The sequence below is a fragment of the Macaca nemestrina genome, chromosome 10 (genome assembly GCF_043159975.1).
Source record: "Macaca nemestrina isolate mMacNem1 chromosome 10, mMacNem.hap1, whole genome shotgun sequence".
NCBI classification, from domain to species: Eukaryota; Metazoa; Chordata; class Mammalia; order Primates; family Cercopithecidae; genus Macaca; species Macaca nemestrina.
The window spans coordinates 15241778-15266270 of NC_092134.1; the positions used below are offsets into that span (position 1 = coordinate 15241778).

General features: G+C 44.5%; 1 protein-coding gene across 3 annotated transcripts in view; it reads left to right on the plus strand.

Moving 5' to 3' along the window:
• Positions 1-420: 420 nt before the first annotated feature.
• LOC105495091 (kinase suppressor of ras 2) overlaps positions 421-24493 on the plus strand; it is a 520600-nt gene continuing 496527 nt past the window's right edge. For all 3 annotated transcript variants that reach the window (XM_024797056.2, XM_071071001.1, XM_071071002.1), the window contains exon 1: positions 421-1116. In XM_024797056.2, the coding sequence (XP_024652824.1) occupies positions 937-1116 (180 nt within the window). In that variant the 5' untranslated portion in view covers positions 421-936. The remainder of the gene's footprint in view (positions 1117-24493) is intronic.

Here is a 24493-nt window from a genome sequence, read left to right on the forward strand (position 1 = left end):
AGAAATCCCGCCCCCCGGCCCTGTCCCCGGCCAGGTGCGCGAGCCTGCGCGCTCCTCCTCCGCCTCCTTCGGCGGGTCCCTGGCGCGCCGGGGCCGGGGCCCGGCTGGGGCGGCTGCGCGCACGGCGCCTCTCCACCAACCCGCTCCCCTGCAGGTCCCTCGCTCGCTCTCCATCCCTCTCCGGCGCTCCCTCGCTCCCCCCCGCCCTTTGATTGACAGGCAAGATGTCGGTGTGGAGCGAGGCAGGAGCTATTGCAGCAACCGTCACCCCCGGAGCCTGGCGGCAGCAGCAGCAGCAGCAGCAGCGCGGGGAGGAGACAGCAGCCAGCCGCAGTAGCCGCCGCAGCCGCGGGAGCAATGCAGACAGCACCTTGAGAACGCGCTAAAGCACTTCCAAACCGTGGACCATGCCGTGTCCCTGCAACTGGGAGGGGGGCAAACCAGATTTTTTTTGACATAAAAGCAAGCAAGCCAAAAATATATAATTTTGTCCTTCAAGGAGCCGGTGTGTAAAGAGTGAGCGCTATTTTCCTTCTCCTCCTCTCCCTCCTCCTCCTCTCCCTCCTCCTCTCTCTCCTCCTTCTCCTCCTCTTTTTCCTCCTCCTCCTCCTCCCTAAGTATACAGACAGCATCACATCACCTGGTTTGCTTCTGAGAAACAGCATCTCTCCTTTTCAGGGACCAGAGACTCAGAGAGGAGACATTCTAATGGAGTCCGCTTGATACCCCAAAATAAAATAATAAATTTTGGCTCTTGTCCCCTCCTCCCACTCCCACCCCCTCAACCCTGTGTGAGATGTTGGATTTCTTCTTCATGAGACATTGTTGAGAAGTCGCAGTGGTTGGAGAGGCGGAGGGGTAGACTACCTCTACTCCCCCCCCCCTCTTTTTTCTCTCTGGGAGGAGGAGGAGGGGAAGGGGGTTGCAGAGCAAGCGATGGATGAGGAAAACATGACGAAAAGCGAGGAGCAGCAGCCTCTGAGTTTGCAAAAAGCCTTACAGCAGTGCGAACTGGTCCAAAACATGATAGACTTGAGCATCTCCAACCTGGAAGGTCTTAGGACCAAATGTGCTACCTCCAACGACCTCACACAAAAAGAAATCCGGACCCTGGAGGTAGGTGTTGCCTACAGAAAAAAAAAAAAAAAAAAAAAAAAAAAGCAATCCTTCTTTCCCCCTCCTTTCTCCCCACGGTCCCCTTTCCCTCTGACTCTGTTTATTGGGGGCTGGGGGTGATGGTGCGGGCAAGCAAGGTGGGCACGGTTTGCTTTTCTGTGATTTCTCTCCTTGCACAGCCTGCATTGGATATCCTTTTACTGTGCTGCTGTCGTCTGCGCTTGGCTGGGTGGTGGTAGTAGTAGTAGTAATTGTTATTCTTTATTTATTATTATTGTTGCGGCTGTTACCGTTATCATTCGCTTCCCGGCTGAGGAGGGAGTTCTCTCTTTTTTCCGCTTGTGGATTTGTTTATATGCCACGGGGGCTTGTGTGCCGGGTAATACATTAAGGAGCTGCAGAGAACCCACGTGACCTTGCGCATTCTGCAGGTGGTCAAAAGGTGGTTTTTGCTCGCAGAATGGGGCCGCCTGTCATTGTAGACCTCTTCTTCTCTTGGCCTTCTTCCCCGCCCTCCTTTTGCTCCTTAGATTTTTTTTTTTTTTAAATCAGTGATATACATGTCAGGAGGCAAGATGCATGAAAAAAAAATCCCTATGGAGCTACCCATTTCCAATCCAATCGTTTTGATGCAGTGAGCTGTTGCAGGCCTAAAACGTATAAAAGGAAAAAAAAAATATGCCTCAATCAGCACACATAGGTGGTGTAGGAGAATACTCCTGAATCTCAGTGGGGCTGCGAGGAAAGGGGTCGGGGAGGAGGAGTTCTCTTTGGCTTCTTGTAACATTCTCTCCGGCAGAACTTGAGGGGGAGTTTGAAACAGTTTTTTGGGGGAGTGGGATGGGATGAGGGATGGATGCAAGTTACTCAGAAAGAAGATGGCAGAAATTAGTTTTTTTCTGAAGGCCATTTGGTCAAAGGAGGAAGGTTTAAAGAGCCTTAGGAACTGCCAAATGCCTGGTGTTCATGAGATCATTGGACATCTGCATTGTTCAAAATGTTTGAAGGGTTCAACTCACTTCCTTCTCTCAAACCAACCCAGCTATACACATGGGTTGATTAAATTTCGGAACTTCCATTAGCTGGCATCCACCAAGGGTGGGGGCAGTGGGGCTGGGAGAAAAGGGGTTCCCCCTGTGGTGGAGTGGGCATGAGCAGTACTGAGACGTTCATCTTGCTTCTGGCACATGAGTTCCCAAGGCCTGAACTCGTCAGTCCCTAGTGAATCTTGTAGCCCTCCTGCCCCTGTTCTAGCCTGGATAGGTGCTTTTCTTGGATTCACTTTGGGTCTTTCTTTTTCTTCCGTGATTTTAAATTTGGCTGGATGTCAACATGCAGGAGGTCATCCCTTCAAAAGGAGAGAGAAAGAGAGAGAGAGAGAGAGAGAGAGAGAGAGAGAGAGAGAGAGAGAGAGAGGATGCTGTTTGCTACCCTAGGATGCATGTCTGTGTGCACCTGTCATCTGGAAATGTGATCCTCAGAGACGAAATAAGATCAATGTCAAGGTGTATCGGGAGAGTGGGAATTGTGTTGGGAGGCACAGGTATTGCCTTTCCTGGAGCTTGGGAGAGCAGGTGAGGCCAGAGCTCTGCTGTTGGAAGAAAAAGTGTAGGATCCAGCCTTCTGTCTCTGCCTGAACATTACCCAAGAGCAGACTCTTCAGACCTGCATGCAATCAATAAATAACCCCCAAAAAGCCATCGGAGCTCTCTTCTGTTCCTCTGAGTCAGGAGTCCCAAATGCTAGTTTGTGTATTCCTGTGTAAGTTTCTTCGAAGTTTTCTTTTTCTTTTTTTTTTTTTTTTCTGTTTCAAACATGCTCCATCCTCTGATAGCTTCCTGGATGGTGATGTGCCGCAGTGGGCATTGCCTTCTTTCTGCATAGTGGTTTTCCTTTTAAACTGGGGGGATGGAGGCACTGGTAGGATGGCTATGGGGGAGTTGCAGTTGTAGGAAATGCATCTGTTTTCAGTTCCCTCGTCCCAGTATGCTACAGAGCATGCCAACCACTTTCATCCATCTTGCCCAGGGAATGGTCTTGAGCAATGATTCCAATTTCTATTTCCCAGATTTGTAGGGTTAGGGAGGGTCCCTGCAGAGGGGCTGGTAACTCAGGGTCCAGACGAGTCCAGCCAATCCTAACATTTGGGTGCACGGAATTTTCTAATTTTGTATATCAGAACCATATGAGGGTGCTTGTTAAAATGCAGATTCTCAGCTTCTCTAACCCTAGAGATTCTAATTTAGCTGGGTTTAGCGAGAGGGCCAAGAAATCTGCGTGTAATAAACAGTCCAGGTATTTCTGACACATGTTTTCAAATGGACACTTTGAGATGCTAATCCATTAGGAGAAAGATATGATATTTCAGCTATTTAATGGTGAAAACTCACTGCTTGCTAACACGAATGCAAGTAATAAATTGAATAGATGATCCCTGAAAAGGGTGATAATGAACAGCATTTAATAGCATGTATACACTTCTGTAGAAACAAAAATAGGCAAGGTGGACTTGGCCTTCAGGACGCATACTTCATGACAGAATAATGTGTATGTGAAATAATGATAAAGTCCAAGTGGTAAATAATATGGGGGACAACGTGTGGGCCCATTAGGCCTGTTTTTGTTCAGCTGCATGAAATGGAAAACCCAGTCACAGCGGTAAGGCAAATAATGGTTTCTCTTCATGTAACAAGAATTCTGGAGACATATAGCTGCTTCGGTTGGCTCAGTAGGTCAGTAATACCAGGGCTGATGTCTTTGGGAGTTCTCATGGCTTTTCTCTTGTGGTTGCAAGATGGTTCCTGCAGGTTCAGCAATTACATCTGGGTTCAAGGTAGCAAAGAGGAGGACCTGGTGAGTGTGAAGGAATAAAGGGTTCCCCAGGACATCTCTTCCTCCTCACCTTGCAGATGATTTGATTATATCTTCTTGGCCAGAACTGAGTCCTAGCTGCAAGGGAGCCCGGGAGGTGGGGAAGTGGGAACACCACCACGATCGGCTTAGATGGATCATGATCCATTGCCTGAAATGACATGTTGCCACTCCATGCAAAATCAGGGCTCTGCTAGTGTGGAAGGAGGCACAGGTAGATATTAAGTAAGTGGACAGCCAGCGATGGCAGCCATGGCACATTATCAGAAGATATTTTGGTGGAAAAGAAAGTTCATGAACTTTGAGTCAGACTGATATAGTTGTAAATTCTATCTTTTCTTTTTACTTTATCTTGGGCTAGTGATTTAAGTTTTCTGATTTATAGTTTTAAGTTTTTGGCAAAACAGCAATAATTAAATAATATTCCCTGCTTCAGAGGGTGGTTATAAGGATCGAAAGAGAGAATGTTTTCAAGGGTCTAGCACTATCTGGAACAGAGTGGCTGCAGGTGTTAATGAATGACAGCTGTGATGATGATAACGATTGGCATTAGATGGTGTTGACTAGATGGCACGGAAGGGAGCAGTTCAGATTAGAGAGACAGGAGGAGGAGCTTGAATAACATTTCCAAAGTATGTTCTGTAGAACCCTAAATCTGGGATGTTAGCATTTTTCATTCTTTCAACAAATGCTGACATCCAGGCACTGTACTTAATGCTGGTAGTTAATAAGTGTTCTGTGGACAAAACAAATTCTATGGTTAATAAGTTTGGGAAGAGTTGAACTAAGCAAAGGGAAACAGGCATCTTTAATGCAGGACTTCTCAGAGCCTTTAATATGCTACCTATGTGTATTAGGCCTCCAAGAGAGGATAGAATGGAGTCTTGCTCTGTTACCCAGGCTGGAGTGCATGGCGCGATCTCGGCTCACTACAGCCTCCGCCTCCTGGGTTCCAGTGATTCTCCTGCCTCAGCCTCCCAAATAGCTGGGATTACAGATGCACACCACCACGCCCAGGTAATTTTTGTATTTTTAGTAGAGACGGGCTTTTGTCTTGTTGGCCAGTTTGGTCTTGAACTCCTGACCTCCGGTGCTCTGCCCGCCTAGGCCTCCCAAAGTTCAGGTGTGAGCCACCCCACCCCGCCCAAGGATTTCTCTTGGGATTTTTGTTCCATAGAATACACCTGGGAAAACATTTGGCAAAGCAGGGAAACCTTCTTGGTTGGGGAGATGGGGATTTGGAGTGAAGGATGAGGAGGGTTTAGATTGCAGCAAAAGGGGAGAGCTTGCTGGACAAGGACAACGAACCAGATGAAGGTATTTGAATGCCATCATGGGGGCAGCCTAGAGACCATTTTGCCCAGAAAGGAGGGTACCTGGTAGCCTGTCATAGGAAATGAATTTAGGCCACTAACTTCTGGGATCCAACTAAAGATTAGAGAGTCAGACCAACAAAGTTTCATCCCTTTGCGGAAGGAGATAGAAGTCTTCAAAGCTTTTGGAATGAATATAATAGAAAAGTATAAGCTTTTTTGTTTTTCTGAGGCAGGGTCTCATTCTGTAACTCAGGCTGGAGTGCAGTGGCGCAATCATGGCTTACTGCAACCTTGATCTCCAGGGCTCAAGTGATCCTCCTGCCTCAGCCACTTGAGTAGCTGGGATTACAGGTATGCACCACCATGCTTGGCTAATTTTTTGCATTTTTTAAAATAGAGACAAGGTTTTGCTATGTTGCCCCAGCTGGTCTTGAACTCCTGGGCTCAAGCGATTCACCTGCCTTGGATGGCAGCCTACAGCAGGGGCTGGCAAACTTTTTCTGGAAAGGGACAGATGGTAAAGAGTTCAGGCTTTGTGAACCCTGCAATTTTCATCAAAGCTACCCGACTCTGTGCTGCAGCATGCAGCAACCATGGGCGGTACATACATGAATGGGTGGGGCAGTTTTCTTTTTCTTTCGAGACAGAGTCTCGCTCTGTTGCTCACGCTGGAGTGCAGAGGTGTAATCTTGGCTCATTGCAACCTCTGCGTCCCAGGTTCAAGCGATTCTCTTGTCTTGGCCTCCTGAGTAGCTGGGATTACAGGCCTGCGCCATCACATCTGGCTAATTTTTGTGTTTTTAGTAGAGACGGGGTTTCAGACCAGCCTATTGGCCAGGCTGGTCTCAAACTCCCAACCTCCAGTGATCCGCCCACCTCAGCCTCCCAAAGTGCTGGGATTATAGGTGTGAACCCTCAAGCCCAACCTGGGGGGAGGCAGTTTTCTAATAAAACGTTATTTATGGACCCTGAAACTTGAAATTGATATACTTTTTGCATGTCATGAATATTTTTCTTTTGTTTTTTTTTTTATATTCATAGTTGTACAAACTGTAGTTTCTGGGCCTTACAAAAACAGGTGATGGTGGCCAGGCACAGTGGCTCATGCCTGTAATCCCAGCACTTTGGGAGGCTGAGGTGAGTGGATCACTTGAGATCAGGAGTTCAAGACTAGCCTGGCCAACATGGCAAAACTCCGTCTCTACTAAATATACAAAAATTAGTGGGGCATGGCAGCAGGTGCCTGTAATCCCAACTACTCGGGAGGCTGAGGCAGGAGAATCACTTGAACCCGGGAGATGGAGGTTGCAGTGAACCAAGACTGCGCCACTGCACTCCAACTTGGGTGACAGAGGAAGACTCCATCTCAAAAACAAAAAGCAAAACAAAACACCAAAAAACAAAACCAAACCAAACCCAGGTGATGAGTCATATTAGGCCCATGGGCTGTAGCTTGCTAATCCCTAGACTCTAGGACGGATGGGAGGGGAAAAACTCTGAAAGACTGAGACCACCCTAACGTGAGCAAGTGACACTAGAATGGGAGAGTACTAGCCAAGTAGAAGTAGTTCTGAGCTGGATTCTGTTTTAGTTAAATTATAAGGGGAAAAAAATATTAGGAGTTAGGGTTGGACAAGTATGGAATCTCCTTGTATAGCAAGGGTATCGTAGCTTTTTGTTTTTTAGAGACAGGGTCTTGCTCTGTCACCCAGGTTGGAGTACAGTGGTGCGATCATAGCTCACTGCAGCCTTGAACTTCTGGGCTCAAGCGATCCTCCTATCTCAGCCTCCTGGGTAGCTGAGACTACAGGCATATGTCACTGCACCCAGCTAATTTAAAATTTGTTTTATAGAGACAGTGTCCTGCTTTGTTGCCCAGGCTGGTCTTAAACTCCTAGCTTCAAGCCACCCTCTTGTCTTGGCCTCCCAAAGTGCTGGGATTACAGGTGTAATAACCACGCCCGGCCTCCTGTTGTTTTTTTGCTCTTCATATATTCCATCTCAATTTTCTGTTGCTGTGTCATGAACGATCTTTTTTTTTTTTTTTTTTTTTTTTGAGACGGAGTCTCACTCTGTTGCCCAGGCTGGAGTGCAGTGGCCGGATCTCAGCTCACTGCAAGCTCCGCCTCCTGGGTTCACGCCATTCTCCTGCCTCAGCCTCCAGAGTAGCTGGGACTACAGGCGCCCGCCACCTCGCCCAGCTAGTTTTTTGTATTTTTTAGTAGAGACGGGGTTTCACCAGATTAGCCAGGATGGTCTCGATCTCCTGACCTTGTGATCCGCCCGCCTCGGCCTCCCAAAGTGCTGGGATTACAGGCTTGAGCCACCGCGCCCGGCCACGATCTTTAAACTTAATTTTGTTTGGAAAACTTTGGGCTTAAGACAACAATTTATTATTTTCATGATTCTGTGGGTTGGGCTTGGCGGGAGGGTTCTGCTGGTCTTGCCTGAACTCCACTCGTGCGGCCACATTTAGCTGGAGGAAGGGGAGGATAGGAAAGCTGAGACTTTCTCTCCCTGCGGACTGGTGGTGTGATAGCTTGGGTTTCTTACAGGTCTCTAGTATTCCTAGAGAGCGAGAGGGAAAGTGGCAAGGCGTCTTAGTATTTGGAAATCACAGAATGTTACTTCCATTGGAGTTGTGAGATAATGTAAGTCCCGTGGCCAGTCTGGGTATAGAGGATGGGGAAATAGACTCCCATCTTGGTTGGAGAAGCTTCTAAGTTAGTGTATTTATTAGGACAGACTATAAGAAATAGACCCCTAAATGTCTTTTTCTTGTTCGCTAAACAGTCCAAGGAGGGTGTTCTTGGTTGGCAGGTGGCGGGCCATTCTCTCATGCTCCAGACCCCTTCCCCTCTGCAGCATTATCATTGGTGCATCTAGAAGGGGGAGAAAGTGCAGAGAAGACAAAGCCTTATTTCCCAAAGTTGCCCTCATCAGTGCATTCCCTTATGCTTGCATTTCCTTAGCGAGCATTCAGTCACAGCACTGCAAAGAAGGTGGAGAATGAAGTTTAGCTGTGAGCTCAGGAAGAAGAGAGAATAGGCTGGTGTGGTGGGTCACGCCTATAATCCTGGCACTTTGGGATGCCAAGGTAGGACGGTTGCTTGAACCCAGGAGTTCGAGACCAGCCTAGACAATGTGGTGAAGCCCCATATCTACCAAAATACAAAAATTAGGTGTGGTGGCACGTGCCTATAGTCCCAGCTACTCGGAAGGCTGAGGTGGCAGGATGGTTGGAGCCTAGAAGGCGGAGGTTGCAGTGAGCCGAGACTGTACCACTGCACTCCAGCCTCGGTGACAGAGTCAGAACCTGTCTTAAAAAAAAAAAAAAAGAAAGAAAGAAAAAGAAAATAGTGTTTGCTGAATAGCTAGTAGTCTCTGCCACAGCTAATGATAAGCTGTCATATCAGTTATGTATTGCTAGAGAACAAGCCACCTCAAAACTTAGTAGTTTAAAACAATCATCATTTGCTCAGGTGCCTGCAGTCAGGTATGGACTCAGCTGGCCAGTTCTGCAGGTCTTGCCTCACTCACTTGTGGTTGTGTTCATCTGATGGCCTGACTGTGGCTGGAGAGTCCCATATGGCCCTGCTCACATGGCTGGTGGTTGGCTGCAGTGCCTCACTTCTCTGCTCCCCCAGTGGCTTTTCTGGCAGGATAGCCCGGGTTTCTTACATGGTGGCAGCAATGGCGTTCCCAGAGGACAGGCCTCAGTGCACAAGCCCTTCCTAAGCCTCGGTTCTGCAACCTTTGCTAATGCCCTCTTCGCCAGAGCATGTTACATAGATAAGCCCAGAGTCACCGTGGCTATGGATTCCAGGAGGTGTGGTTTACTGGGGTGCTAGTGAACAATCCAATGTCACGATATACCACAGCCATGAAAATTAACCAAAACAAAAAGAGCATAGGAGAGCAAGGGAAAGATATGGGATGATCAGCAAAGGCTCCTTCATGGAGGTTTTACTAACTCCAGAAAGCAAGCCATGAAATATTTGGGGGAAGAGTGTGCCAGGCAGAGGGAACAGCAGATGCAAACTTCTTCGGTGGGAACATGCTTGGCATGTTGTTGGAATCCCAAGGTGTCCACTGTGGTTGGAATGCAGGGAGTGGGCAGGGAAAGGATGAGGAGGGACAGAGTGGGAGACAGAAGCTGGTCATCGGGGGCTTTGCTAAGACACTAAGGTACTTGAAGTTTTTTTTTTTTTTTCTTTTGAGACAGGATCTCACTCTGTCACCCAGTTTGCAGTGCAGTGGCACCATCATGGCTCACTGAAGCCTCGACCTCCCAGGCTCAGTCCTTTCTCCCACTTCAGCCTCCCGAGTAGCTGGGACTGCAGATGTGCATCACCATGGCTGGCTACATTTTAAACTTTTTTGTAGAGATGGGATCTCCCTATGTTGCTCAGGCTGGTCTCCAAGTCCTGGGCTCAAGTGATGCTCATGCCTCAGCCTCCCAAAGTGCTGGGATTACAGGTGTGAGCCATCATGCCCAGCCTTGGATTTTTGTTCTAACTGTGATAGAAGCCCTTTGAACCAGGGGTTATGTTTTTAAATGATCTTCTGATTGCTGCCGGGTAAACAGACTGTAGGAGGTAGGCATGAGAGCAGGGAGACAGGTTGGTAGTGACTGTGGAAGTCCAAGCCCTCAATGACCGTGCTTTTGACTGGTATGATTGTTTTGGGGTGGACGGGGCAGGTGGCTGGATTCAGAAGGTCAAGTATGTGGACGGTGCTGATGGATCTGATGTGACGGTGAGGGAGAATCAAGAATCAAAGATTATTCCTAGGTGTTTGGTTCAAGTGCTAGGAGAATGGGGGTCCCCTTGTTTGAAATGTGAAGACTGGAAGTGGGATAGATTGGGTTTGACAGTCAAGTTCTGTTTGACATGCTACATTTGTCAGGTAGACAGCTGGATGTGTGAACGTGGAGCTCTGAGAAAGGCCAGAGATACGAAGTTCACTTAATAGGCCGTGAACCAATTTTTCAAATTATTAAAGTATTATTATTGTTTAATTAGTACATAATGTACATATTTTCAGGGTACATGTGATATTTAAATACATTCATATAATGTATAATAATCGAATCTGGGTAACTTTAAATGTTTATCTTTTCTTTCTTTTTTTTTTTTTTTTTTTTTTTTTTTTGAGACAGAGTCTTGCTCTGTCGCCCAGGCTGGAGTGCAGTGGCGCAATCTCGGCTCACTGCAAGCTCCGCCTCCCGGGTTCACGCCATTCTCCTGCCTCAGCCTCCCGAGTAGCTGGGACTACAGGCGCCCGCCCCTGCGCCCGGCTAATTTTTTCTATTTTTAGTAGAGACGGGGTTTCACCATGGTCTCGATCTCCTGACCTTGTGATCCGCCCACCTCGGCCTCCCAAAGTGCTGGGATTACAGGCGTGAGCCACCACGCCCGGCCATCTTTTCTTTATACTGAGAACATTCAGATTATTCTCTTCTAGCTATTTTGAAACATACAATATATTATTGTTTACTATAATCACTCTACTGGTTTATTCAACACTAGTTCTTATTTTTTCTGTATATCTGTATAAAGTATTATTTGTAATGGCTGTATAGTATGACACGGATGCCCCATCATTTCTCACTTTATTTTATTTTGAGACAGAGTCTTACTCTGTTGCCCAGGCTGGAGTGCAGTGGTGTGATCTCTGCTCACTGCAACCTGTGTCTCCCGGACTCAAGCAATTCTTGTGCCTCAGCCTCCTGAGTAGCTGGGATTACAGGCACATGCCACCACACCCAGCTAATTTTTGTATTTTTAGTAGAGATGGAGTTTCACCATGTTGGTCAGGCTGGTCTTGAACTCCTCACCTCAAGTGATCTGCCTGCTTAGGCCTCCAAATTGCTGGGATTACAGGTGTGAGCCACCGTGCCCAGCCACCATCATTTCTTTAACCAAAATTCTATTGTCATGTGCTTATGTTCATACTTTTATGTTTTTATAACAATGCCACAGTGGATTCCTTGTGGCTAATTCTTATTTTCAGCTCCTAGAAATGGAACTGCTGGATCAAAGGATATGCAAAAGTTTAGGACTTTCCACAGGTTTTGCCAAGTTGCCCTTCACCAGCAGTGTTGGAAAGGGTTCATTTCCCCATACCCTCAGCACAGGTGTATATTTTATTTTATTTTTTGAGTGTGAGTGTTTTGATGTCTAAGAGCTCAGGGTTAAGGAGGCTTTTGTCTCAGGTCAGAATGTGATCTTTACTGTTTTTAACTGGGTAGGGCCTGGGTACCTGGGGTAATGGGGAATGCTTGGTTTTCTGCACAAAATGGTCAACCTCGGCTGGATGCAGTGGCTCACGCCTGTAATCCCAGGACTTTGGGAGGTCAAGGCAGGCAGATCACTTGAAGTCAGGAGTTAACGAACAGCTTGGCCAACATGGCAAAACCCCATCTCTACTAAAAATACAAAAAAATTAGCTGGCGTGGTGGCACACGCCTGTAATCCCAGCTACTGGGAGGCTGAGGCAGGAGAATCACTTGAACCCAGGAGGTGCAGGTTTCAGCGAGCCGAGATTGCGTCACTGTACTCCTCCAGTCTGGGCAACAGAGTGAGACTTGGTCTTTAAAAAAAAAAAAAAAAAAAAAAAAAAAAAAAAAAAAAATCAGCCTGTGAGGACCTGGCCTTTTCCTTTTGCCTTGTGTTCATAAAAGGGTGTGTGTGTGTGTGTGTGTGTGTGTAACTCACAATTCTAACGCACGATAAATGTTACGTCTGAAGGGTTCACTCCTCCCTCTGGGTTTCGGAAGTGGATTCTAGCAGGGAGTTTGTAATCCATTACCTTTCAATAGGTAGAAAACTAGGAAGTTTTCCCACCCCCAGAGAATGGATCATTTCCTGGGCTTCTACCCATGGGGTCCCAACTGTTGGGAAGAGGGATAGGGCCTGGCCTTCCTTCTTGCCCACCGTGTGCTGTTCTGGGTGTGGGGACAGGGGAGGTGTTGAGAGGCTGAGGAGGACAGCAGACACATGGCGGCTAGGAAGGAGGATGGAGAAGCTGAAGGATGGGAAGGGAAGAGGGACAAAAATAGGAGAAGAAAGTGAAAAAGTAGAATGATTTTCTTCAGCAGGGCTTCTGTGATGCTTGGAATGTCTTTCCAGTGGGTCGTGACCACAACCGTGGTGGTTGCTCCTTTACAGGCAGGTTTATTGAGGTTTAGAGTCACCAATTTGACCCAAACTGACTGACTAAGGCAGCCGCGGACACAGGAAGAGACGGAGGTTTACTGCTCTCCTGTGGACTCCCCAAAGGTGAAATGATCCGGAAGAGAAGAAAGAAAGATGAGGATAAATGGAGGGCAATGGGGAAGTGTAGACGTTAATGGTAATGATGTGATTAGAGGTGGCAGCCATAGGATTAATGACAGTCACGATGATGGAATACTTACTCTGTCGCTAAAATGCTTTCTTTGGTGACTATTGTGGATGACAATTATTTGAGAGAAACAGAGGACTGATAGAAACAAAGTAGGGCATTCATAGAGACGGGAGGATGAGATAAAGAGAGGGAGATATTTTAGACCTGAGCTGTCCAGTATAGTAGCCACTTGCTACATGTGGCCATTGACCAATGGAAAGACGGTGAGTCCTAGTTGAAATGTGCTGTTAGTGTCAAATACACACCAGATTCCAAATGCTTTTTTTTAAAATTAAATGTATGTTTTAAAAGAGATGGGGTCTCACTGTGCTGCCCAGGCTGGCCTTGAACTCCCAAGCTCATGTGATCCTCCTGCCTTCGCCTCCCAAAGTGCTGGGATTACAGGCATGAGCCACCCCCCCAGCCCAAACTCTTAGTATGAAGGAAAAAAAAGTAAAATATTGCATTGATAATTTCTCTTTTCTCTTTTTAAAAAAAGAAATTTTTTAGCAAGACAAAGTCTCGCTCTGTCACCCAGGCTGGAGTGCAGTGGTGCAATCACGGCTCACTGCACCCTTGGCCACCTGAGCTCAAGCAATCCTCCCACCTCAGCCTCCCAAGCGACTGGGACTACAGGTACATGCCACCACACCTGGCTAATTTTTAATTTTTTGTAGAGATGAGGGTCTTGCTATGTTGCCCAGTCTGGTCTCGAACTCCTGGGCTCAAGCAGCCCTCCTGCCTTGGCCTCCCAGAGTTCTGCGATTACAGGCATCACCCACCATGCCCAGCCTTGATAATATTTATACTAACATATTAAAATGATAGTATTTTAGATATACTGGGTTAAATAAAATATATTAAAATTAATTTCACCTGCATGCGCTTTCCTTTTCTTTTCCCTGGAGGCTACTAGAAAATGTTAAATTACAAGAGTGGCTCACTGTATATTGCTGTGGAACAGAGCTGTTTTTGAGCACTGAAGCGATTTCTCTGTTTTGCCATAATAGAAATCTTGCTCTTGATGAGGACTGAAAATCTGATCCCCCGAGAGTTACCAGGCAGCCATTGATGAAAGCAGTGGATGCATTCCAAAGATGGATGTGTTTGATTTTCCTGAACCAGAAAAGTGAGATCAAGACTCAGAAATAATAACTTGACTCCCTGCAAATTCAAATGGGTGCTTTAAGCAATATAGACTAGCAGTTAGGAGGGCTTGAGCTCTGAGGTGAGATTGTTTGGGTTCCAGTTTGGTTCAGGACTTAACTAGCTAAGTAACCCTGTGCCAAATGATCTCTCCTTTCCAAGCCTCAGTTTCCTTGTTTATAAAATCAGGATTGTGGCTCACACCAGTAATCCCAGCACTTTAGGAGGCCAAAGCAGGAAGATTGCTTGAACTCAGGAGTTTGAGATCAGACTGAGAAACATAGGGAGATAGCGTCTCTACAAAAAATAAAAAAATTAGCCGAGTGTGGTGGTGCATGCCTGTGGTCCCAGCTACCTGGGAGGCTGAGGTGGGAGGATCGCTTGAGCCCAGGGAGATTGAGGCTGCAGTGAGCCATGATCATGCCAGTGCATTCCATCCTGGGCAACAGAATGAGATCCTGCCTCAAATGAAACAAAATGATCATTTTACATGAGGTTGTTATGTGATTAAATGGAATCACGCATTCAGGAGCTGGGTAGAACCGAGTGCCTGTCACATGGCAATTTTTTTTTTTTTTCTTGAGACAGGGTCTCGCTCTCTTGCCCAGGCTGGAGTGCAGTGGTGCAATCTCAGCTCACTGCAACCTCCATGTACTGGGTTCAAGCGATTCTCCTGTAGCAGCCTCCCCAGTAGCTGGGATTGCAAGCGCATGCTACCACACCCAGCTAATTCTTTGTATTTTTAGTAGAGATGGGATTTCACCATGTTAGCCAGGCTGGTCTCGAACTCCTGACCTCAAGTGATCAACCTGCCTTGGCCTCCCAAAGTGCTGGGATTATAGATGTGAGCCACTGTGCCTGGCTGCAAATTCTTAATAAGTCTTGATTTTGGAATTTTTGATGATCATCCCCGCTGTAGATTTGCAGGAGGGAGCTGAGGGTGCTTCAGCCCTGTGTGGTGCTGAGCTCTGCATTGCCATCTGGGGAGATACCGTCCTTGCAGTATCATTCATTTATTCAGTAAATGTTAGCTAAGCCCCCAGTGTGTGAGAAGAAGAAACCCATAGAAGGCCTTTATAGCATAGTGGCACACCCACTAGGCTGCAGGTGACAGAAGGAACAAGATTCCTGACATTCCATCTGGATCTCTGAATTTGCCCACAGATGACGCACCTCCCATCAGTGGCTAGCAGGCCTTAGTCTTTAAACCGCATGCTCATCCTAACTCTAAGTTGGATAACGAAGTATGGAGTTGGGCCTTGCAACTTCTGTACTTGTCTTAAGCTTGCATGGTGAAGAGTTAAAAACTCTGATGTCTGAGCATCTGAAAAGCACATCCTGTAAAGGTAGGGGGAACCTTCAGAGGTTGTCCAGCCCCATCTTTGCCCAGTGTCCAGATTTAGGGTGAGTGCTACCTCATCAGGCTCACCCTAAATGATTTTTTAAAATCAATTTTTTGTTATGGAAAATATACATAAAATTTACCATTTTAACTTTTTTTTTTTTTTTTTTTTGAGACAGAGTCTTGCTCTGTTGCTCAGGCTGGAGTGCAGTGGCGTGATCACAGCTTGCTGGAGCCTTAAACTTTGGCATTCAGGTGATTGTCCTGCCTCAACCTCCTGAGTAGCTGGGACTACAGGTGTATGCCACCATGCCTAGTTAATTTTTAAATATTTTTTGTAGAGGCTGGGTCTTGCCATCTAGCCCATGCCAGTCTCAAACTCCTAGGCTCAGGTGATTTTCCCACCTCATCCCCAAAGCAGCATTGAGAATTACATGCATGAGTCACTGTGCCCCACCCATTTCAACTGTTTTTAATTGTACAATTCACTGGCCTTAAGTACACTTACAATGTTGTATAACCATCACCACTATCAACTTCTGAAAGGTTTTTTATTGTTTCAAACAGAAATTCTGTATCCATTAAGCAATAACTCCCGTGTACTCGCATTCTCTGGCCTAGTACATGGTAACTGTCATCTTACTTTCTCTATGAACTTAATACTCTAGGTACCTCATGTAAGTAGAATCATATGATATTTGTTATTTTGTGTCTCACTTAGCATACAATTTCAAGGTTCATCATGTATCAGCACTTCATTCATTTTTATGGCTAAATAATGGTCCATTGTATGCATAGTTGGCATTTTGTATATTCATCTGTCAAGTTGAACATTTTTTAGGTTATATTCACCTTTTGGTTATTGTAAGTAATGCTGCTACAATACTGATATACGAGTATCTGTTTGAGTTCATCTTTTCAATTCTTTTTGGTGTGTACCCAGGGGCGGAATCATGGGGTTATACGGTAATGCTATTTTTAATTTTTTGAGGAACCACCGTAATGTTTGCCACAGTGGCTGCAATCCTTTTACATTCCTACCAGCAATCCAGTAATTCCTCTACATCCTTCATGACTTTTGTTATTTTTCATTTTTAAAATTATAGCCCTCCTGGTGGGTATGAAGTAGTATCTCATTGTGCATTTGATTTGTGTTTCCCTAATGACTAATGATGTTGAACATCTTTTCGTGTGCCTGTTGGCCATTTGTATACCTTCTTTGGAGAAATGTTTGCTCAAGTCCTTTCACAAGGCAGCCTTTAAAAGTTTTTTTTTTTTTTTGAGATGGAGTCTCACTCCATTGCCCAGGCTGGAGTGCAGTGGTGCAATCTCGGCTCACAGCAACCTCTGCCTCCCAGGTTCAAGCGATTCTCCTGCCTCAGCCTCCTAAGTAGCTGGAATCACAGGCGTGCGCCACCATGACTGGCTAATTTTTGTATTTTTAGTAGAGGTGGGGTTTCACCATGTTGGCCAGGCTGGTCTCGAACTCTTGAGCTCAGGTGATCCTCCTGCCTCCAGCTCCCAAAGTACTGGGATTACAGGTGTGAGCCGCTGTGCACGGCCAAAGGTTTTTTTTTTTTTTTTTTTGAAACGGAGTCTTGTTATTGCCCAGGCTGGAGTGTGTGATGGGGCAATCTTGGCTCATTGTAGCCTCCACCTCCCAGGTTCAAGCGATTCTCCTGCCTCACCTTCCCAAGTAGCTGGGATTACAGGTACCCGCCACCACACCAGGCTAATTTTTGTATTTTTAGTAGAGACGGGGTTTCACCATGTTGGTCAGGCTGGTCTTGAACTCTTGGCCTCAGGTGATCCGCCCACCTCGGCTTCCCAAAGTGCTGGGATTGCAGGCATGAGCCACCATTCCCAGCCCTAACAATTTTTTAAATTAAATTTTTTTCAGCTTTTCTGAAGCATACGTAACAAAGTGCATGTATTTAAGGTGTACAATATGGTGATTTGATATCTATCATGGAATGATCACACAGTCAAGTTAGTTAACACATTCATCCCCTCAGTTGCTGTGTGTGTGTGTGTGTATGTGTGTGTATGTGTGTGTGTGATGAGAACATTTAAGATCTACCCTCAGCAAATTTTAAGTATGCGGTATAGTATTATTAACTCTAGTCACCACGTTGCATGTTAGATCCCCAGAATTTATTCATCTCATAACAGAAAGGTTGTATCCTTTGACCAATATTTCCCCATTTTCTCCTCCAGCTCCTGGCAGGCACCATTCTTCTCTATTTCTATGGGTTTGACTTTTTTAGATTCCACATACAAAATCAGACTGTATTTGTCTTTCTCTGTCTGCCTTATTTCACTTAGCAGAATGACAAGGCAGCCTTTTGATCTCCTTGTGATGGTTACAATTGTCCTCCTTCTGTTGAGTTGGATTCACTCCCTGGGAACCTCCTTCCTTTGATTTTGCTCTCTGGAGAACAGGGAATGAGGCCAGTCCCTCCTTTAGTTGAGGAAATAGTCTTAAGAAGACTAGATCTGGAACCTACCAGGTAGAGACAAGAGATGGCCACTCCCAAAGACCTCTGATGAGTCTCTGATCCAAACTTCGCAGCCAGCATCCCCCTGCTCTCCCCTGCTCTGTGTGAGTTCCATTCTTATCCATCTGGGGGGGGAGTCTGGAGTTGTTGAAATGGTGAATTTCCCTTTGTCTGTCCACCTCCCCTACCCAGAGTATCACACTAATCAGAAATAGTCATGAGTGTTTCTCTGTGTGCCCACCCACAAAGGCACTGGGGTGATCCTTGTTCAGGATTGGTGGCTTGGACTTGAGCACTGAAGCCAATAGGTATAAAAGAACTTGTTAAGTGGGTATTTAGGGATGTTGTTTTTATCAGGAGGCAAAGCAAGTTTAGATGCCACCGTTTTTATTTTATCTTTATCTGACTTGGAGAAGCAGTGTTTTGTGATAAACTCAAAAAGAAATATGCTTAAAACCTAAGCTGCAAGAATGAGTTTCTACCACCAGCTCCAAAGAAAGCCCTCTTAGAAGAAGCACTGGTTGTGGCTGGGCGCGGTGGCTCACGCCTGTAATCCCAGCACTTTGGGAGGCCGAGGCAGGTGGATCACGAGGTCAGGAGATTGAGACCATCCTGGCTAGCATGGTGAAACCCCATCTCTACTAAAAATACAAAAAATTAGCCGGGTGTGGTGGTGGGCGCCTGTAGTCCCAGCTACTGGGGAGGCTGAGGCAGGAGACTGGTGTGAACTGGGAAGGTGGAGCTTGCAGTGAGCCGAGATCACACCACTGCACTCCAGCCTGAGCAACAAAGTGAGACTCCGTCTCAATAAATAAATAAATAAACAAGAAGAACCGCTGGTGGGCAGGACCTTCCTTAATTACTCTCACGCTTACCTAATAGCTTGTACCGGGAGAATAGAAGTGAATGCTAAATACTTTTGTTTTTCCCCAATATATATTTACTTTTTTTCTTTATTATTATTATTATTATTATTTTTTTTTTTTTTTTTACAGAGTCTTGCTCTGTCACCCAGGCTAGGATGCAGTGGTGTGACTTTGGCTCACTGCAGCCTCTGCCTCCCAGGCTCGAATGATCCTCCCATCTCAACCTTCCAAGGTTGCTGGGACTATAGGTGCACACCGCCACCCCCGGCTAATTTTTTTTGTTTGTATGTTTTGTGGAGACGAGTTTTGCTATGTTGACCAGGCTGGTCTCCAGCTTCTGGGTTCAAGCGATCCACTTGCCTCAGCCTCCCAAAGTCTAGGATTACAGGCGTGAGCCACTGTGCTTGGCCTCAACGTTTATGTAAAATTTCAAACATACAGCGGTTGAAGGTACTTTACAGTGAGCATCTGCCACCTGGTACCATTAACATTTTGCTCTCTTTGCTTTATTACATATCTATTCATCTATCCATCCCTCTGTCCATGAATCTATCTTATTTGACGTATTAAAAGTAAACTGCAGGCCGGGTGCTGTGGCTCATGCCTGTAATCCCAGAATTCTGGAAGGCCAAGGCGGGCGGATTGCCTGAGCTCAGGAGTTCGAGACCACCTTGGGCAACACGGTGAAACCCTGCCTCTCCTAAAATTCAAAAAATTTCCTGGGCATGGTGGTGTGCGCCTGTAATTCCAGCTACTCATGAGGCTGAGGCAGGAGAATCTCTTGAGCCCAGGAGGCGGAGGTTGCAGTGAGCCGATATCTCCCCACTGCACTCCAGCCTGGGCAACAGAACGAGACTCCATCTCAGTAAGTAAGTAAGTAAGTAAGTAAGTAAATAAATAAATAAATAAATAAATAGCAGACATCAGTGCATTTCTGTCTGTATATGTCTGTATATTTATCATTAATTAGAGTTCAATATTCATTCTTTTGATGTAAAATGGACAAACAATGAAACATACAGATCTTAAGCATATACTCACTGAGTTTTGGCAAAAGGATACACCACTGTAACCTCAACCTCCATCAAGATATAGAACATTTACCATTATGTAGCTAATTCTCCCTCTACCTTCAAATCAACCAATTTTCTGATTCTTTTTCCACCATAGATTAATTTTGCCTGTTCTTAGGCAAAAAACTGTATATAAATGAAATCATACATCATGTACTTTTTTATTTTTGACTTATTTTTGGGTGTACCGTCCTGTGAGCTTTAATTACTGGATATATTTGTGTAACTACTGCCACAATTTAGGATACAGAGTAGTTCTTTTACCCACACAATTTCTTTCATGCTTCCCCAATATACTTCTACTCTTAACCCCTGGCAACCACTGATCGATTCTGCATTACCATAAGCTTTGTCTTTTTGAGAATTCCCTTGCCCATGAGACAAAATTGTATTATTTATTTTCTTACCATTGAATGTTGAGAATTATTTATGTGTCCTGGATACAATCCTTTGTGAGATATGTGAGTTGCAAATATTTTCTCCCATTCTGAAGGTTGTTTTTTCTCCCCTCTTAACAGTGCTGTTTGCAGAGCAAAACGTAAAATATAATAAAGTCCAATTTATCACTTTTAAATTTATTTGCTCATAAAATTTTAATTTTTTTACAATTTACAATCTATGATTCATTTTGTGTATTAGGTTGGTGAAAAGTACTTTTATATATAAAAAGTACTTATATATAAAAAGTACTTTTTATATATAAAAGTAATTATATATTTATGTATTATATATTTTATATTTAAACTTATATATAATATATATATATGTTTTGGGCTGGAGTCTCGCTCTGTCACCCAAGTGGGAGTGTAGTGGCGCGATCTCAGCTTACCGCAACCTCCACCTCCTGGGTTCTAGCAATTCTCGTGCCTCAGCCTCCTGAGTAGCTGGGATTGCAGGCGCTCGCCACCATGCCTGGCTAATGTTTTGTATTTTTAGTAGAGACGAGGTTTCACCATGCTGGCCAGGCTGGTCTCAAACTTCTGACCTTGTGATCTGCCTGCCTTGGCCTCCCAAGTGCTGGGATTACAGGTGTGAGCCACCGCGCCCAGTCTTTGTCATTACTTTTAAAATGGCAAAAACTCCAATTACTTTTGCACCAACCTAATACATTTTGGTATATAGTGTGAGGTTTAAATTGAGGTTCATTTTTTTGTGTGTGTGCTTTTGTATGTACAATTTTTTTCAACACCATTCATTGTAAAGCTGATTTCTGTCTCCACTAAATTGCCTTTACACCTTTGTAAGAAAATAATTGTCTATATTCGTATCTATTTCTGGACTCTGTCCTGTCTCACTGATCTATGTGTCTATTTCTTTGTCAATATCACATTTTTGTGATAACTGTAGCTTTATAGTAATTCTTTTTTTTTTTTTTTTTGTATTTTTAGTACAGATGGGGTTTCACCATGTTGGCCAGGCTGATCTTAAACTCCTCACCTCAGGTGATCCACCTGCATCAGCCTCCCAAAGTGCTGGGATTGCAGGCGTGAGCCACTGTGCCTGGCCTATTGTAATTATTAAAATTGATCAGTCAAATCTAGGTAAGGGATGAAAAAAATTGAATAGTGTGAGTTCCACCTTTATTATTCTTTTTCAAAAATTGTTTTAGCTATTTAGTTCTTTTGTATTTTTATATAAATTTTAGGTAAGCTTGTCTATATCTACAATAAAAATCTGATTTTTATTGCAATTGCATTAAACCTGTACCTCAATTCAGGGAGAATTGACATCTTTTTTTTTTTTTTTTTTTTTTTTTGAGACGGAGTCTCGCTCTGTAGCCCAGGCTGGAGTGCAGTGGCCGGATCTCGGCTCACTGCAAGCTCCGCCTCCCGGGTTCACGCCATTTTCCTGCCTCAGCCTCCGGAGTAGCTGGGACTACAGGCGCCCACAACCGCGCCCGGCTAATTTTTTGTATTTTTAGTAGAGACGGGGTTTCACCGTGGTCTCGATCTCCTGACCTTGTGATCCGCCCGCCTCGGCCTCCCAAAGTGCTGGGATTACAGGCGTGAGCCACCGCGCCCGGCGACATCTTAACTATATAAGTCTTCCAATCTGTGAACATGGTATGTCTCTCCATTTATTTAAGTCTTCTTTTCTTTCTTTTATCAGCATTTTATAGTTTTCAGCATATAGATCCTTAACATGTTTGGTTAGACTTATACCCAAGTGTTTGATATATGTAAATGTATTTACTTTAAAAATTTTGATTTCCAATTATTTTTAGTATTAAAATATAATTGATTTTTGTTTTGACCTTGTATCCTGTGACCTTGATAAACACACTTATAAGTACTAGGAACTGTTCTCCCCTGGATTTAATGAATTTTTCTACATAGATAATCGTGTTGTCTGATAATAAGGATAATTGATTTTTTAAAATTTTTATGTTTTTTTTTTTTTTTTTTTTTTTTTTACTAGCCAGGATTTCCATTATAATGTTGGATGGGAATAGTGGGAGTAGATATCCTTGCCTTGTTCTCAGTCTTAAGGGGAAAGTGTTCAAATTTTCCACCATTAAGAATGATGTTAGGTTTGGTTTTTTTGTTTTTTGTTTGTTTATTTGGGTAGATGCTCTTTTCTCTATAAGGTTAAGAAGCTTCTTTCTATTCTTGGGTCCTTGAGAGTTTTCCATAATGAATAGATACTGAATTTTGTCAAATGCTTTGTCCATATCAATTGGTATGGTCATGTGGTCTGGTCCTCCCCTCCCCTCCCCTCCCCTCCCCTCCCCTCCCCTTCCCTCCCCTCCCCTCCCCTTCCCTCCCCTTCCCTCCCCTCCCCTCCTCTCCTCTTTTCTTTCTTTTCTTTTTCTTTTTCTTTTTTTCTTTCTTCAGAGTCTAGCTCTGTCACCCAGGCTGGTATACAGTGGCGTGATCTGGGCTTACTGCAACCTCCACCTCCTGGGTTTGAGCGATTCTCTTGCCTCAGCCTCCTGCGTAGCTGGGATTACAGGCATGCACCGCCACACCCAGCTATTTTTTTTGTATTTTTAGTGGAGATAGACAGGGTTTCACTATGTTGGCCAGGCTGGTCTTGAACTCCTAGCCTCAAGTAATCCATCTGCCTCGGCCTCCCAAATTGCTGGGATTGTAGGTGTGAGCCGCCGCACCTGGCCCATTCTTTAAACTATTAATATGATTTATCTTCTGTAGACTTTTAATATGTTTGATTTAAAATTTTTGAACCAGCCTTGCATTCCTGGGATAAACTCCACTTGGTCATGGTATATTATTTTAATATACTGTTAAGATTTGATTTGTTAGTATTTTGCGGAACATATTTTTTTGTCTGTATTCATGAGGGATATTGATCTGTGGTTTTCCTTTTTTATACTGCCTTTGTTTAGTTTAAGAATCAGGATAATACTGGGCCTAAGTAACTTTTTTGTGTTTGTGGAAAGCTTTTAACTACAAATTCAATTTCTTTAATGTTTTTAGGATTATTCATGTAGTGTATTTATTCTTGGTGAATTTTAGTAGTTTGTGGCTTTTAAGGAATCGGTACTTCTTATTGAAATTGTTGAATTTACATGCATAGAGTTGTTCCCAGTATTCTCTTACTATCCTTTTAATGTCATGGGCTCTATGGTGAAACTCCTCTTTTCATTCTTGATGTTGGTAATATGTCTTTTTTTCTCTTTTTTCCTTTGTTAGTCTGGCTGGAAGTTTATAATTTTAATTCAACTTTTCAAAGGACCAGTTTTTGGCGTCATTTATTTTCTCTAATGTTTTCCTGTCTTCAATTTTGTTGATTTTCATTCTTATTATTTTTTCTTTCTTCTGCTTACTATAGGTTTATTTTACCCTTTTCTTCCCATTTTGTTGAGGCAGATACTTATTAATAGATAAGACCTGAGAACTAGTTGACTTGAGAACTCTCTTCTGATGTAACTATTTATTGCCATGAATTTTCCTCTAAGAACTACTTTAACTGTTTCCCACAGATTTTGATATATTTTCATTGTTTTTCAGTTCATAATATTTTCTGATTTCTTCTGAGGCTTCTTCTTTGATGCATGTTTTCTTTTGAACTCTTGTTTAATCTCTAAGTGTTTGGATATATTTTATTATATTTTTGTTATTGATTTCTAGTTTCTTGGTTTCTCTGCTGGATAGGACCAGACTCACAGCTGATCCTAGGTCCAGGCTGTACCCTGTTGGGGTTGTTGTGTTCGACCACTCATGTGGGCTTGGTGGAATGAGGATGGAGTGCCAGTGCTGGAGAGGTGCAGTGGCTTGTGTCCTCCAGAGCAGGGGGCATTCCAGAGGTGGCTCTGGTCTCAAGATGGTGCCATACTGTAGCAGCCTGGCTCATGGGGTCAGTAGGGGAGTGGAATGTCCACCTTGTGCTCCTAATCTGGGACAAGGAAGCTGCTTGAATTCCCAGCACCTCTCCCAACTGGTCTCACCTGGCTTGCAAGTACTGTGAGATTCTTCTGTAATAAGAACTATAGGTGTTTTCAGTGGCAAGAGGGGCTGGTTGGGTTCTTCTTCTTACCTTTCCCCACAACAGGAAGCCTCTCTGGTCTCCGGGCTGATCTGGGTGAGGAAGGTGGGGCTGCAGAGAGGCCAGTGACCTCCTCCCTGCCCTGCTGGACTTCCAATTACCAAAAGTATATCTCCTCTCCTTTTTTTTTTTTCGCACACCAGCACTCTCCCTTTGATATGCCAGTCAAATCTTAGCTATTATTTCATTGCCTTGGTCCTTTCTTGTGGGAGGATGAGTGCCAAGTGTCTTTAGTCAGCCATCTTGCTGACATCGCTCCTCTAGTTTTATTCAATTATTATTATTGTTATTATTATTTTTTTGGAGACGGAGTCTCACTCTGTCACCCAGGCTGGAGTGCAATGGCATGATCTTGGCTCATTGCAGCCTC